The sequence below is a fragment of the Pongo pygmaeus genome, chromosome 15 (assembly GCF_028885625.2).
Source record: "Pongo pygmaeus isolate AG05252 chromosome 15, NHGRI_mPonPyg2-v2.0_pri, whole genome shotgun sequence".
Classification (NCBI taxonomy): Eukaryota; Metazoa; Chordata; class Mammalia; order Primates; family Hominidae; genus Pongo; species Pongo pygmaeus.
Window position 1 is genome coordinate 25,041,815 of NC_072388.2, and position 17,426 is coordinate 25,059,240.

General features: G+C 36.6%; 1 protein-coding gene and 1 long non-coding RNA gene across 2 annotated transcripts in view; one reads left to right on the forward strand and one right to left on the reverse strand.

Annotated features, from left to right (window-relative positions):
• Positions 1-5,776: 5,776 nt before the first annotated feature.
• On the reverse strand, positions 5,777-6,435 carry LOC129012567 (eukaryotic translation initiation factor 1-like). The gene has a single exon (XM_054448348.2). It carries the CDS (start codon positions 6,291-6,293, stop codon positions 5,952-5,954), a length of 342 nt encoding a protein of 113 aa, XP_054304323.1. The 5' UTR covers positions 6,294-6,435; the 3' UTR covers positions 5,777-5,951.
• Positions 6,436-10,487: 4,052 nt separating this feature from the next.
• The window catches only part of LOC129012568 (uncharacterized), a 47,713-nt gene continuing 40,774 nt past the window's right edge, over positions 10,488-17,426 (forward strand). Inside the window, exons 1-3 of the long non-coding RNA XR_008493643.2 lie at positions 10,488-10,649; positions 10,753-10,884; positions 12,121-12,246. This is a non-coding gene — a long non-coding RNA (uncharacterized LOC129012568). The remainder of the gene's footprint in view (positions 10,650-10,752; positions 10,885-12,120; positions 12,247-17,426) is intronic.

The window sequence follows — 17,426 nt, forward strand, 5'->3', positions numbered from 1 at the left end:
TCAGTCTTAATGATTCACTTTCCTCTTTGGGGCCTTTGAGGTCTGTGGGCACGTGAACATGCATTTTTACTTTCTGCTTTCTCAGTTTATCACTATAATGGAAACAACTCTTTATTTTATTTTATTTTATTTATTTATTATTATACTTTAAGTTCTAGGGTACATGTGCACAACGTGCAGGTTTGTTACATATGTATACATGTGCCATGTTGGTGTGCTGCACCCATTAACTCGTCATTTACATTAGGTATATCTCCTAATGCTTTCCCTCCCCCGTCCCCCACCCCATGACAGGCCCTGGTGTGTGATGTTCCCCTTCCTCTGTCCAAGTGTTTGCATTGTTCAATTCCTACCTATGAGTGAGAACATGCAGTGTTTGGTTTTTTGCCCTTGTGATAGTTTGCTGACGATAGTTTGCTGAGAATGATGGTTTCCAGCTTCATCCATGTCCCTACAAAGGACATGAACTCATCCTTTTTTATGGTTGCATAGTATTCCATGGTGTGTATGTGCCACATTTTCTTAATCCAGTCTATCATTGTTTGACATTTGGGTTGGTTCCAAGTCTTTGCTATTGTGAATAGTGCCGCAATAAACATATGTGTGCATACTCTGGTAACAACTCTTAAAAATCATGGCAATTGCCCGGAGCAGTGGCTCATGCCTGTAATCCCAGCAGTTTGGTGGGCCAAGGTGGGTCACTTAAGGTCAGGAGTTCGAGACCAGCCTGGGCACCATGGCAAAACCCTGTCTCTACTAAAAATACAAAAATTAGCCAGGCGTGGTGGCGCACTCCTGTAGTCCCAGCTACTCCAGAGTCTGAGGTGGGAGAATTTCTTGAGCCTGGAAGGCAGAGGCTGCAGTGTGCGGGGATCGGGCCACTGAACTCCATCCAGCCTGGGCGGCAGAGGGACTCCTTTTCAAACAAACAAACCAACAAATAAAAAATCATGGCAATTTTTATTTCTACAAAATAAACTTACTCAAGAAACAGAATAAACATTTACAATTTTTTTTTTAAAAAAACTTGTGTTTGTAAGGAGTTAAAAAAGAAGGAAACAACATGAGATAAGAGTGCGCAATGCATAAAACGGAATCAAAGCTATTACATTAAAACAATGGAGCAATGAGGCCGGGCGCAGTGACTCACACCTGTAATCCTAGCACTTTGGGCGGCCGAGATGGGTGGATCATGAGGTCAGGAGATTGAGACCATCCTGGCTAACATGGTGAAACCCTGTCTCTACTGAAAAAAAAAAAAAAATACAAAACTGAGGCAGGAGAATGGCGTGAACCCAGGAGGCAGAGCTTGCAGTGAGCCGAGATCGCGCCACTGCACTCCAGCCTGGGTGACAGAGCGAGACTCTGCCTCACAAAAAAAAAAAAAAAAAAAAAATGGAACAATGAGTAACCACCATGACAATGCTGAAAAATTAAATCCGTGAAGAAGGTGAAAAACCGGAGAAAGTTTCTTCTAACTGAAAGGGAAAAGGTGTGATGTGGAGAACAGACACAACATATATGATTTAAATATATTTTTAAAAAAGTTTTCAGTGAAAACACAGAACTGATGGAGTAGTGATCAATTCTAAACTTCAGAAGACTTAAAACTTTAGATTGAAAAAGTTTACTGAACATAAGTGAAAATCTACCTGAGGAAACATATTTATACCTGTGCTAGATTTTTATTTTATATTTAAAAATAGGTTTAAAATGTTTTTCAACCGTCTAGATCAGATTAAAAAATAGGTTAACATAAAAAGTAAAAGATAATCATGCTGATTTCAGATTTCTCATATTGAAGATATTGGATTAACATCCAAAGAGTTTCCTCAGATCTCAGAACTCTATATCTGTGTTTGAGGACCAAAGAAGCACATTCCATGATTACTCATGTCTTCTGTAAATAAAGGTATAAAAATCACAACTCGATGATAAATAAGTTGTGCAGGTGAAGTACATTAAAGCCAATTAAATAGAGACCTGCCTTTGAATTAACGCAATTTTAAAAGAAATCCCTGAACTTGAAAACAGATCATTCTATAAAATAAATTATAAGATGCTAATATTTCATTAAAAAAAAGGGAGTGAGAGGCATCTATAAGGATGAGTATCCTAAATATTATGTGCTCTGCTTGGAGATTTAACAGATTATTACTAGGGAAATAAAAGAAAACACAACTGGCAAAAGTTATAAAATGATATAAGGAGTCACCTCAATTTTACAGAAACATTTATGCAAATATAAATATAAATTATATTGTGTATATTTTTAACATATTACAGTGAAAGAGATATTTAGATGTTAAATGAAAGATTATTAAATTCCTTCATGTGTTTTTATTTTACATATTTTCAACAATGACTATCAACTACATAACAGAACAAGAAATAATAAAATGATGATTTTGTATTCACATAAAATTTAAAATATTTTCATATACATACAATGACATTAGTTAATCTATCTAGGGATTTTTAGCTAATAGAGTGTTTTCAGTGACAAACTTGAAGAGATAGATTAAACCTGATTATATTTGAATGACTGAAGTCAATTATTTTATATATATATAATAAAACTGGCATTTATTAAGGAGAGATTTAGTTGTATATTTATTATACATTTAGATTAACAAAAAAGTGGAAATTGAGACTAGTTAACCTGGCAAGTGAGAGAAATAATAGCCAAGGTGAGCCTTAAAATAAGTGCCATGATAGAAATGCATGTGTTCAACTTTATCTTAAACAAAGACCTCAAAGAAAGAAACTTTTGGGAATAAGCATATCTGATTTTTTTAAAATTTTAATAGTTTTCATCCATAGATCAATGATTGAGTGAGATAGGATGCTAAAAATTTACTCTGCTGTTGCAATTTTAATGTGAAGAATTAGAGAAGAGATAACAGATGTCTTTGCACTTTTGGCAGGAAAGAGCTTATTTCAAATTCTGGGCTGATTTAAGGCCTGTTTAAAGCTGATTTGTCACCTGGATGATGATTTTTTACTAAAAAGTAGAAAGCTCATCCTGGGGGAAAAGTTAATCTGATGTACTGGCTGTAATTGAAAATCAGAATATGTTTGTATTTTGAAGTTATGTTGCAATAGAAACTAGGATTATATCTCAATCTTTGTAAAAGTATTTTTTATTAAAAGAAAACTTTGTATGGTAAACATTTTTTCTTCCAAAATGTCCTCAGAAAGTTAAATAGAAAAAATCTTAGGAGCTAAATGTGCCAGAACCTATTTTGGTCCATGGAAATTGCATTTGTCACCCACTTTTCCCTTTCCAGCACCCACCCACCACAAGGCTGACTCAATAGGTGGAGCAGGTGTCACGAATTCCAGTGAGCTCATGAAGTGTTGAATGTGTTCCCGTTGCAAGTCACTTACTATGCTATTATTCCTCAATCCCTGTGGGAGCTCGTTCTTCTATGTTTACTTACTTTAATGTATTTGACTTACAGAAGAATTAAAACAAAACTCGTCTTTACTCGGTTTATTTTGACTTTTTCTGATTACTAAGGTAAATACGTGGGAGGTTAAGAGAGATGTTGGCTCTTTCTGACCAAACTTCAGATACAGAAGGTCTCTTGCAATTTATGCTGTGTTACATTGGCTAAATAGGTACTTTGCACTTACTAAACTTAATAGTTTCTAAAATTGGAAACTGTTTTCTTCAAAATTGTATTGTATATGTTTCTCTTTTTTCCCAAATGTTTTAGAAAAAGATTAGGGGATTTTTTTTTGATATTTTCTTATATTTGTTTATAACAAGTTGTAGTGAATTCAGGGCTTGAAATCAGTTGATTTTTATTCTACAAATGAATCTCTTCCTTCTTCTGTTAAATTACATTTATTAATTATTTTATCTTAGGTGGGCTAAACATTACTGTTAAATTTTATTGCAAGATCTAGAAAATGAAGCCAAATTACAAATGTCTGTATTGTCGGTAATGTATTTTTCTTAATCATTCCTAAACTTACTTTTAGCCTCTGTTTTATTAACTAAGTTTTCTGCATTTATATTAATTGTGGAGACAGGCTGGTGTAGTGGATGTAATGTGAACTTTAGAGAAAGATTCCTTCAGTTTTAAGCTGAGCCCTTCAACTTTATAACACATTAGCAGAATATGACATTAAAAATTTAGGAAAAATTAAAAAGATCAGATTCTTCATCTGTAAATGGGGACAAGTATAAATAATGAATGGAAATATTTTCAGGGTTTTATGGGGCAGTATAATTTAAATGCCTAATATTTAGTTCATGATTGGTGTGAAAAACATCTCTGCTTCTGATCATCCTTTGTTAAAATTTCAAACCAGCTGTGAAATAAATGTTGTAATGCAGGCATCAAGGGAAGAAATCTAAATAATTTATAGACACAAAGAAATGAGTCTTTGGGTGATCATCTACAGTTATAGTAGTTGAATAGATGCTGTGTTTCTCAGTCTTTTGCAAATGACTTTTGGAGAATTGTTAACCTCTCAAAAATATATTCAGTTTTAAAATGAGCACTTTATGGCATTTAAGAACATTAAATAATTACTTAAGAGAATACTTGAAAAATGTGATAAAACAACAACATGTTATCCAGGTTACAGTTCATGGTGTTAACTCATTTTGTTATACCTGATTTTAAGAGATTTCACAATTTTCTCAATATTTATCCAAAAGTATTCCTATGCAGGTAAAATATTCTTTTAAAAATGATATACAGTGAGGTCCTTTAAAATTATAATTGCTCACAGACACCAGCTGAAGCAGAGACTGATATGTGTCTGAATTAGTTAGCTACTACTACAGTAATGATATTTAACAAACTGTGTCTCTCTCCCTCTATTCTGCATCTTACAGCAGCAAACTGTTTCTCACCTACCAGGCCAGCAAGCCACTTGTGGTTTAGCTGATCTAGGATGGTCTACACTGCGTGGCTCTGTCTCAGAATGTGGGTTCACTGGTTGTGGCTTCAAACTCATGTCTGCACAAGTTTTGGTCTACTTCACATCTTTCATCCTTCCTGAGGCTTGTTATTTTCAAGGTTAAGGGAACAAATTGCAAGGGAAGGTGAAACTTGCTCAGGACATTTAAAACATTTGCTATTGTCAATTCTGCTAATTTTCTTTTTTTTTTTTATTTCTGAAAACAAGTTTTATTTAAATAAGGGTTTAAATACATTACACATAACATTAAAACTGAAGGGAAAAAAAAACCAAAAACCAGTCTGTTACTTCACATGTCATTGGGCAGCTGCTGCTATTAAGTTGCAAGCTCTACAGCTAGCTACATGACTGATGGATCAGTTTGAGATTTGTTCCCTTGTCAAAAGTTTAACTCTGATAGAAGGTTGGCCTCACATTCTGATGTCTGGACATCCCTTAGCTAGGTTATGTTTGGTCAAACAGACCTTTGTGGCAAGCCAGATGTCCTATAACCTCTCTAGCAGGAAGAGGGCCTCTTTGAGCTCTGTCCACCTGGTCAGGTTGGAGACACCAGGGGATCTACCACCAAAAACTCCCTTCTAGTAGTACAGCTGGTGCTTCTGCCTTACCCCATCCTTTCCTCTCAGACTCACCGAGGACTGTTCAGGTGGTAACATTCTCTTAGGGTAGGGAACTCTGCAGAGGGAGAGCCGAGGAGGTTCCGGCCATAGTTGTTTGTGATCTTAGGGCTCTGGGCTTGGCTGAAACATGACCGTACTGCTTGCTTTCAGGATTGACACTGCCAGGCGCCTATTGCTTGACCTCTGTTTAAATGAGGGACTTCAAGACTAGACAGCATGGCTCTTTTCAGTTTATTGCATGAAGGAGTTACACTAGTCCAAGTTAAAAGCGGACCCCAAATGGTTACATTATACAAGCTGTGAGGTTTTTAAACTTGTGACAAGGGACAGAAGGGAAATTCTACTCATTGCAAGGAAATCCTCGCTTAAGCTTCAGTGAGCCACAAGCACTTAAAACCCATGAACCTTCAGCTGATCGTCCTTAGCCAGTCCAATCTCTACGAGGAACTGGCATATGTTCTTGCGTTGGTCACCCTGTAGCTGAATTACTTCTCCATATTCCGGATGCTCAATTACAGTACCATTGCAGGCAAACTTTTCCTTAAACGCCTTCACTAGTTTCTTTTTATCGTAATCATCAGCGATCCCTTGGACAGTAGTAAGAGTCTTCCTGCCGTTTCTCTGTTGAATTCTTATATGGATATAATCCTCAGTGCCAGCAGGAAGCAGGTCATCACCCTTACTTGCATCAGCAAAGGGGTCGAAAGAGTGGAGGTTCTGGATAGCGGACATACGATACGATTCCTTTTCCTCGGTGGAAACGGCCTGCGGAAGGCGGCGGCGGCGGTAGAAGGCGGGCAGAGGGGAACGGAACGTCGGGAAGCAAGGGGGCTCAAGGGGGAGGCTGCTGAGTCCTCGGCGGCGGCTCAGTGACTGGGGCAATTCTGCTAATTTTCCACTGACAAAGCAAATTTTGTGGCCAAAGCCAATATCACTGAGATGGGGAAATAGATATTGCTCACTCTCCTGAGAGGTACTGCAAAGTCACATGGCAAAGGTATGGGTGCATGGAGAGAATGAAGAAATTAGAAGGATCTGATCTACTATGGTGTTCAGCAAACTTTCCTTCCTGAGAAAATACTTAAATTATGTTTCTCTTGCCGATAGGGTGTCACATGGGAAGGGATGATGCCAATGAAATGTAGTTAGAAGTGACAAATGCCAATTCCATGCTTGGCTCGTAAAACCTCTCACACTATGCTTCTTGCTCTCTCCTTGTTAATTTGCTGGCTGGGTGTGGAGGACTCTTGGACCTAGAATAATATGTCCAAGCTATACAGTCACAATGGAAGGAAACTGGACTCTAATTTTATACAGCAGAGCCTCTAAGTAGTCTCACATTGATGTGTGACATTAGGGCTAAATAAACTTTTGTTGTGTAGTAATCTTCTCAGATCTTTGGCATTATTTGTTATAGTAGCTAGCCTATGATACTAGACTCTTCAGCTTCTTAACATCTATCCTAAATATTCAAGTGTCTAAAATAATTCCACCAAAGAATCAAATACGTGTTCTGGATAAGAGATCATCCTCAACACTTGCATCAGGACTCAGATGAATCTAAGTAGGGCATACCTATCAAAGCACTTCATTTGGAATATTGAGGGGGAGATTGTGCTTCTGAACTGAGAAGGTTGTTATTTAAAATGGTAGGGTGGATTTCAGTGGATGTGTTTGAATAGTGAAATTTACTTTCAGATTGAGGTATTAGAGAGAAATTATTGGGGAAAAATTGAAAAGCTGTGGGCAAACTTAATTTTTATTGTTTAATTACTACTTCTAACAAAGCTAATGAATGCACATGGCAATAAATTCAAATTGTATAAAAGGATATATAATTAAAAACTAAATCTCCCTGTCTTCTCTACAGATAGAACTAAGATGATGGTTCCCTATGTAAATCCTCAAGCATTTTTTTCTGTGTATATACTCTACATAGGAGCTGTTTTGTGCTGGTTCTTGATGCTGGTATGAGTACTGACTCCCACACTTTTAAGAATTGGGTGCTAGGCCTACACCTTTTCTATCCACTGCTGTATAACTAATGCCAGATGGTACCTTGACAATATCTGAGGTGATGCTGTGTGACAGTACCTATTGTGATGATCAGAATTTATGCTTCAAAGATTTTATGACTTGCAGAAGATGCCAAATTTCTATCTAACCAAAAATATTATGTTCAGTCTAAATGCAATGTTAAAATATTAGAGTTTAATTTATTTCAACTTGGGATTGCAATCTGGAATTTAGGAGTTTATTTTTTCCGGTAGCAAAATGGTGCGTGGTGTCAGGTGAAATTATGTAATTTCTCTCAGTAAAGGAACAAAGGTATACAATCTGCATCTAAGCTATTCTACTCACTTTTCTATAAGTACCTTGGATTAGAGCATGCTTTTTTCTTGAAGTGATGGGGTCTTTTGTGTACCTTTACCTCTGCCCTCAGTAATTGTAATTGTGTGGGGCCCTGAGAGTCCAGTTTCCTGAAGCTGAAAAAAAACACACTTTGTATGAGGAGGGATATCGAGAGGTCATTTGTACCAACGGTGACCAGATGGCTTTGAAATTTTGAAGAAGCTCGGTGTGGGGGCTGTTTGGAATCAAGGGCAGATTTGAAACCATATGGGATTGTTTTAGTCCAGAAAAGTTAAAATTTATAAAGAAGAATGGCTAAAAATAAACCCAGTCTTGGGCAATGGCTACAGCACGAGCAGTTCCTCAGAGTTGGGAATACTGGGTCCTTGGCTTCTTGCTATAAATATGTGAATCCCTCCTCTCTCCTCCCCGTTCTTTGCCTCCTGTGACCCTCCATCACTTTGTTTCCTGTTTGCTTTTTTTCTCAATGGGGACTTTCTAATTTTGTTGTTTACTGTCTGTGGGGCAGGGAATGTTACCGTCAGGTCTGTTGAAAGGCTGCCATGGAAAGGGTCAGCCTCGTCATTTGTTTTTTTATGGAACCTCCTGCTCTAAGCTAGCAAAGCCCTAAATCATACCCTTGTTCTGGGAGACAAAGTAATAGACGAAATGGTTATTTAAAACAGGGGAAATAAAACGTCACTCAAATATCCCTAACAGAATTGTTTATTTTATTCTCACCTTTAATCACAAGTAGAATTATTCTTTATTCACAAATACAGTGAGTCTAAGCTTTTAGCGGAGCATTTAGTGGAACATCTACCCAGTAAGCCTTGCTTATGTTGCAGACAGCTACCCTGAGGAGTGATTTGAATTTAAATGTGATTCCCTTATTAGTTTCTGCTAACTGCAAATATCCCAGGCACTTAATTAAGTGGCTGAGTAATGTATGAATGCTCACTTCTGCTTGTCATGCAGAACAAAGTGATGTATTTATATTCCATGCACAATATGAAATTTAATGACACGGGCAACAGTAATTTAGAAAACCTTTGTTTTATTGTCCTTGTTTTTGCTTAAGCAATTTCTTCGCTTTGTCATAGTTTGGCCAGGACAGTGATATAAGACTTGGTCTAAATGTTAGCTTCTGGCAGGTGACATTTCCTAATAAACCATAGGTTCTTCTGTGCCATCTAATGACTGTAAACATCGGTGGGTTTTCGTTAACTATGCTACTTTGGCTTTTGTTCCTAACTCTAATTTTGATTTAATAGCAGAGAACAATTAGTTTACCTGGCTGGTTAGCCATTGAAACAAAAGAGAAAATGTAGATTCTGCTTGGATTTGAACAAATGCATTGGGTTGCAAAGTAAACAAATATAAAAACAACCAGTACTTCTTTTTTGGACACTAGATCATGGAGAGCAATAATATTGAGGCCAACTCTCCTGATAAGTATCAGGGGACGAGTTTCATGTTTGTTGTTTTTCTAATATTGATATTTATTTTTTACTTCAGGAATGCAAAAATCCAAGATATTTTTGTTTGTTATTTAAGGGGAATTCCAAAGCTTTGGCACTAGTTTCCCTCTATCCCAGTCTCTCTGGATTTCCCTTAGGCTCACATAATACTTCAGATACCTCTAAATTAAGTGTGCATGTCTTGTCGTTTTAAACTGGGATGTGCATATGTTTGGTCATTTGGACAGATGTTTGACTTGTCAGATGGTGCTATTGTTGTGCACAACAGAAGGAATTCATGTCCTTTCTGTTTCAGCTCCTTTGCTTCACGTATGGGGTTAGGAAGCTTCTTTAATTAGAGTCTCAACTCTTTCTGTTCTGGAAATCCTAACCTCAATTAGCCTAGTCTCTTTATTTAGACTGTTTCATTTGTTTCCTAATGGATTTAGGTGGGTGATGAATTGGATCAAAGTTGCAACATATTACTTCCTGGTATAAAACGTATTTTATATGCTGAATTCTGTGCCACAAGAAAGCTGCAACCTTCATCTGAACCGTAATTCCTGACTTCATGAGGAACTGTGTGCAAATTATGTACCCTTACTTTCACATACCTGCATAATCTCTTTCCTGTCAGCGTCAGCCACGCTCTGCCCAGTCTCACTCCAACCAATGCAGAATGACGTCAGGCTGCTGGGAGAACATTGCTGCGCAGTTCCTGTCAGAGAAGCCCTACTGCTCAGTAAATTCTTGGCAGTGCTATTCCTTGGTGCCTTGATAACCATATACTGCTGTTCTGTTTAAAACAATTATTGCATTCTGCAAAATTCTTAGTCGTATTTGCCAATATTTCAGTCTTACTTTTCTGCTCCTCTCTTATCACACCCTCAGTTCTAGGTTTGCTGACAAGGCACTGAGCAAGGGAATGGGAAAATACTGGAAATGTAGCAAGAAATGCAAGGAGCTGTTCTGATCTCCTAATTTCTGTGCACCTGCATTTGATGGGATTACTCTCTCTGGCTCTGAAATCAATCGTCTTCTGTCTCATCCCCTTCAGCCATTGTGACCTCACCATATGCCCCTGACTGGAGAGAAGCCCAGGTTGGCTGCCTACAATCAGAGTCCACATATGTTCGGGGGAGGGACCCCAGAAGGCGGCTGACAGTATTCCTTTAGCCAGAAATCCCTTCAGGGAAGAGAAAGGTGCTCCCCTTTGCCTGCTTTTATACTACAGACTGTTTCCAACTCCAGCTAGAAGTGACTATTGCCGACTATGGTAACTTACCTTTACCCTCCAGCTGTAGAGCTCAGCCGGTGGATCATATCCATCTTGGCAAAAAAAAATCTTCGTTTATTTCTCTTTTTTTCTTTGTTTTCAGCTAATCAGTGGTGACAAGCTCCCTTTGACTGCTCACTTCTCCAGTGAGGCTTCAAGCTTCTAGGCATCTCTCTTCTGGGTGGGCCAGTTTGTTTCTCAGTGACACGAAAACATTGCCTGAGGTGTGCACTGGGTGAGGCTTGTCAGTCAAGATATGATTTTGCACTTCTGATGGATTTTCCAACTATTCACTACAAGTTAAAGATACTAGAAATATATACTTCCCTATATCTCTTCTCCTAACCACATTGAATTGTTTTTATTTGAACAGTTGAATGCAGCATGACAGCAGATTAGGGTTGGAAATACACTTAAATGTTCAGTCTATACATCCATCTGGTGCTTAAATTCTAGCCACAGTTCCTGACTTTCATCCAGCCTGGATCTGAATCCTTTCAGAAAGAGGAGACTCATGTTCTTCCAAAGCAAGTAATTCTGTCCAGCACACAAGCACGCGTACACATATTTTCACATACACATTCATATACACAGAGTGAGCCCTTGCCACTAAATCACCTCTGTCCGTTTCTTGAGTTGTGTAGTTGAAGTTTGGAGCATAGATGTAGGATAGGGCAATTATTGATTCTTGGTGAGGTCCAACACCATCTTCCATACCAAGCTATCGAGGTATTCATTTACCTGCTGGATTTGACTTCTGCAAGTTTAATTAAGCATATATATATCTATGCTTATGCATAGATATATATGCATAGATATATATATATGCATAGATATATATATATATATATAGAGAAAGAGAGAGAGCGAGAGAGTATAGACTATTACTCAAGTGACATTATTGTAAGATGAACCTGGATTCCAAGCCTAAAAATATAACTAATTGTTAAGATTTGGAATTTGTTACTAAACCTCTCTGAGCATAAATTCCTTATCTGTAAGAAATAAGGATAATAGTATGTATTTCATAGAATGGTTATCAGTAACACAGAGATAATACAGAAAAAATACTTTGCAAGGTGCTGTAGCACATAGCTGAGAGTTAATAAATGCCATTATTATTGCCATTATTACTTCTTAACCTATATTCAAATTGATGGCCAAAATGTTTATTAGGAGTGAAGCAAGGCCAGACACTCTTAACATATATGGCTTCATAGTTTTCCTGTTGGTGTGGATCAGTTTAATAACAACTCATCTGGGCATTTTTTCAAATAGTGATTGTACTGATATCCAGATATCCAGATATTTTTTTCTCCATTTTGCTAATGTAGTTATTCTGAGAGTTTTCAGTAGGCAGTGAGGATTTATAAGTGAATACAAACTGTTGTTGTTTGCTCTTTAGGTACCTAGATTATTAGGACTCATATATTTTTTCATCTAAGTATTCCTTTTATTAATTTCCCTGCAGTATTTTCCAGAAAATATTTCAAGCAGAATATACTTATTTCCAGTTTTGAAAACAACTAGATTGCCCATCTCCATTTCTCTCTATCATCTACTGTATTATTCTATGGACAACTGCCACCCTAATAAGGTATTATGTAAGTCCTCTTTATATTCTTGTAGGCATTTTAAAGCTTATCCTTCATGAATGTTGTTTCACGATTCTGATAGTTGTTAAACTAATTTGGCTTTTCTAATTGATAAGAAGACAGATGCAACAATTCCATCTCAAGATCCAGACTGTATCTCTTTAGAACCTGAGATTTAGATAAGACACTCAGTTAAATAAATGCTCAGAAATGGAAAATAATTTTATGCTAGCCCAAGATATACAACTACAAGCACTACTTGTCAAGTACCTACTTTAAACTATGGGCATATAAAACAAAGTATGGAAAAATGTATTGCATACTATATGCCATGTGTTACTTGAGCTAATTTTAAAAACCTTATTTTGTTTGCTTTTTAAAACAACCTCATGATGTAGAATGACATTATTGACATTTTATACACAAACAAACTGAAGTTCAGAGCAATTAAGCAACTTGCCCAACACATTTATGTAAGTCAATAGCAGAGTCTAGATTCAAACTATGGTATCACATATTTCATTTGGTATTGCTGCCTTGAAAAAAATGTGAAACTTATATAAATGAATCAAATACAACATACATATGAATTTGATATCTCATAAATTAGTATCTGCAGTTAATTTCACTTTTACTAAATCCTCTGGGAGAAGCATACTAAGCATGTCAAAGATCTTTAGGTAGAAGCTACTTAGAAGCAAATATATATATATATATATTATATATATATATTATATATATATATATTATATATATTATATATATTATATATATTATATATATTATATATATAATATATATATATGCCATCAATTTAGGGATGTGGTTCATTTTTCCTGACCTTTTTGAGATAACTCTGGCTTAGGTAATTAAAATAGTGTTGGTAATGGTGGTGTATCTGATGGTAAATATTTTAGAAGAAAGTGATGCTTATATAGCAGAGTGTATTAGTTTAAATACAATTTCTGTTTACTGAAACATTCCACATCAAACATTATAAAAGTAAGATTGGTTAGTGTTGTGCTGAATCACAAAGTGCTTGACAGTGGTCTACCTAATTTTGATCTTCTCTGAAGAACTTTAGAGAACAGACTAAATTCAGAATTATGAATGCCATTGGACTAAGTACAGAAAGTATTTTATCTAAGAAGAATGCACCTTCACTAATCTAAACCTTCTGTCTATTGGAGAGAGAAAAATAGTAAAAAGGCATCCTATCTGCTAGGCCAAGTGTACTCTACACCCCTGAGATGTCTCTGCAGAAATGTCACTAATCACATGTTGGTAAAAAAACAAAAGCAATCTTGGCAACATTGCTTTTCCCCCTTCTCATGATGCAACACTCTTCATTTTGAGTAGCCTATGGGGGGTATAATATAAATGACTGGTCTTATTTAACATTTATATACATATATTTTGATATGCTGTATTGAAATTGCTAATGCACATCCACTGTTAGCAAATTGGCCTGACCCTGATGCATATTTATATTTGATAATCCAAGAGGAACCTCACATTGCTATAGAGAAACAAGAGGTTGCTTCTGAACATGTGGAAAGGGCTGAAGATTTTTAAAAAGGTTTGATTGTTCCGCTTAGTACAAGTACCTCTGACGTTGTAAGCCCAGTTAAGTTGCAAGTTAAGAGCTCAGTATGAGCTCTTAACTTGGAAGACTCACAGATACATAGAGGGAGAAAGCTTCATTTCTGTTTCTCATAGCTTTCTTCTATTAAGAACAAGGGATGAGGCCAGTCAAGCTATACATTTTACTGAACATGATTTCTTCATAAGGATTTTGAAATTAGTTTAACTCCAGTTTAACAGAAATATACTGTAGAAGTGTCTTAGTCACTATGTCTGTCAAAACTCCAACTTTTGTGCTCCTTACCAAAGATCTGAGGTGAGGACCAATCTCATCCTCCAAATGAATTTGGAATTTGGAACTCTGACCCAGTAACGTTATTACCTAATCTAATGGGGTACAAATCTGGAATATTAGAAACACCTGTGAATCTTTCTTTTAAAAACTACTCCGATTTCTAATTCTGTGGATTTTATTCTGGTAATCTGTACTTTTAAGAAGCATATCAGGCAATTCACATGAATAGTTACATTTTCAATTAATAGCCTGAATTTGGACAATTTTATCCCTATTCTCTAGCCAAGCATCAGGAAGGGATTTCTCTCTCTTTTCTCTCTGTCCCTAACTCTCTCCTTTTCCCCTCCATAAATACATTTTAAACACTTAGTGTACACCAGGTACAAGAATGCAAAACTAATAAGATCCTCTTCCTACCCTCAAAAAGATTATAGCCTTTTAAAAACTATGCATTATCAACTTCAGGAAGAATTTTCATTCTGTCATCCTGAATAAAACTTCCTTAGTCTGTATGAAGAGTGACAAATTAGACATATAGCTTTTGTGTCAGTCAAGTCATTCTGCATCCTAGTTTCTCTGTTACCAAACACAAAAGAAAACAAAACAAAAACAGCTCTACTGAACCTTTTTATATGAACTATTCCTTAGCTCTGTAATCATCTTTTTGGTTTTCTTCATGACCTGTTCCATATGCTACAGATGATTATGTGGCTGATAATTAGATCCAATATGCATATTTATAATCATATTTTAAGCATGTTAATTGTCATTACACAGCTAAACAATGAGAGCAGTGTTAGTGTATTGACTTCAGCTCAGTTGTTTCATATCTGCTTTCTACTTTTTTTCCCCAAAATATTTCTAAGTTGTTCATTGTGTAATCAAAGTGTCTTTGTAAGCTCACGTCTATTCCTCCACACAATAACTGCTGTCATTACTTAAAGGTCCACTACCTGTCAGGTACTCAATTAGGGCATCTCACAAATGTGTGGAGGAAAGAGTTGAGGAGATGATGCATGTACATCATAGATGGAAGTGTCTCAAACATGCAATACAGATTATGGATTAATACTACAAATTAATAGCTTTAATATTTAAGAACACTATATTTTATACTTACAATAAAAGACTATAAATTAGTTATAGTAACGATATTATAGCAGAGCAAGTTGATTGTCAGAGAATGTTATTTGTCTATTGACTCATGGCTGATAATTGTTGGTCTTGTACTGGAACCCAGATCTTAGCAATTCCATAGTCTGTGTTGCAAAATGATATAATATATCACCGTGTCATAGGACTAATAATTATGACATATCTGCTTTTAGAGTCCTCAAATTTACACCAGCTTTTTTGCAGTGGCACAATCTCAGCTCACTGCAACCTTCACCTGCTGGGTTCAAGCGATTCTTGTGCCTCAGCATCCCGAGTAACTGAGATTACAGGAACATGCCACCGTGCCTAGCTAATTTTTGCATTTTTAGTAGAGATGGGGTTTCACCATGTTGGCCAGACGGGTCTTGAACTCCTGACCTCAAGCGATCTGTCCACTTCAGACTCCCAAAGTGCTGGGATTACAGGCGTGAGCCACCACTCCTGGCCTATAACAGCCTTTGAATATCTAGAATTAGTTTCATAAATCTTTGCATTTTATTAAAAAAAAGACAACTTAGGGTCTAACCACACATACACCCACCCTAACACATATAGTATTGATTTCATAAAGAAATAGGGTAAGTTGTATAAAGATGAGAGATGCATTTCCATCTTTGATGCTGTTTATCACTCATTTATCCATTTATTTAAAAATGTCTCAAATTCTTGCAATGCAGAATAAACTACTCTACAATTAAGTTGATAAGGTTACTTTTGCATAGGAAATAGGTGAACTCAAACTATTTTTACTTAACTCTCACTGTACTATTTAATCATACTGAAAGCATTCAGCCCATACTTGACTTCCAGGTGTTGCATACATAAAATATACATTTCTTCAGATCCCTGCCCTCTTCTCAATGACCTTGTTAACTTTTCAAAGTGAGTACATGTCTAAATATATTTTATTTAATTTGAAATGGCAAAGAATGGCCAAAGAATATTTTTTCCCAATAACTTTCAAAAAGGATTGCAGAGCTTTCTTCTTTTGTTAATTTACAAGCAGACTTGCCTACAAAAAGAAGGGGAAGTTAAATGTTTGCTGATATCTTTTCCAGCCCTGGTATAGTATTGCTGGGCCTATTAGAGATACCTTTCTATAAAGTTCAACACAATCACACATAGAGTTCTGCCTGAATATAGAGATATTAAACTTATATGTCTATCTACTTGCCCTCAGGGTCAAAAACAGTCTCTCTCTCTCTCTCCTCTCTTCACATTCTTCTCCAATCCCCTCATTGTGTAAAATGACTTGCAACATAGTTCTTCAAAGATTGATGGAGTTCACATTGTATATATTTTACAGGAATATTTTTTTGCATAGCTAAATGTTTGTTCTTAACCAATCAGGTACACTACAATAATTTCTCTACTTCCTAAGTCTTTCTCAAAAAAAGTCTAGGACTGATATCCTGGAAATTATTTATTTTTAACATGGTTCAGTTTGCTACTCTGTCTTATCAAGGTGTGCCTGGGTAGAATAGAAATGCTTGGTCTATCTCATGTGACTACTCCTGGGGCTGACGTAGAGCGCCAGGTATAATATAATCCATAGTTTTGTCCTTGCTGCTCCACTATCATGTACATTTCAGATGTGATATCCTTGATATGCCTTTAGAAATCAAATTGTGGCTCTGCAATATTTCTTTTGTTTCATAAGAACTTAACAATTTCTTAGCATTGGCTCATAACAAAATTGACAATTTCCTTGTTCTGTCTTTCTCTCCCTCTCACTCTCTTTCCTTCCCTACCTTCTAATCCTGAGTTACATACTTTATTTTGACAAAGACTTCATTAGTGAAAATATGCTTTAATTTGACATCAAAATATTAAATATTGCCAGGCGTAGTGGCTCACACCTGTAATCCCAGCACTTTGGGAGGCCGAGGTGGGCGGATCACAAGGTCAGGAGTTTGAGACCAGCCTGGCCAACATGTGAAACCCTGTATCTACTAAAGAGACGAGAAATTAGCCGCATATGGCGGCACGCACCTGTAATCCCATCTACTCAGGAGGGTGAGGCAGGAGAATCGCTTGAACCTGGGAGGTGGAGGTTGCAGTGAGCCAAGATTGTACCATTGCACTCCAGCCTGGGTGACAGGGTGAGGCTCCGTCTCAAAATATATATATATTTAAAAGATAAAATTA

What these genes read in the sequence shown, in the direction of transcription:
- LOC129012567 (XM_054448348.2), bottom strand. Translation starts at nt 6,293, where the DNA reads ATGTCCGCTATCCAGAACCTCCACTCTTTCGACCCCTTTGCTGATGCA.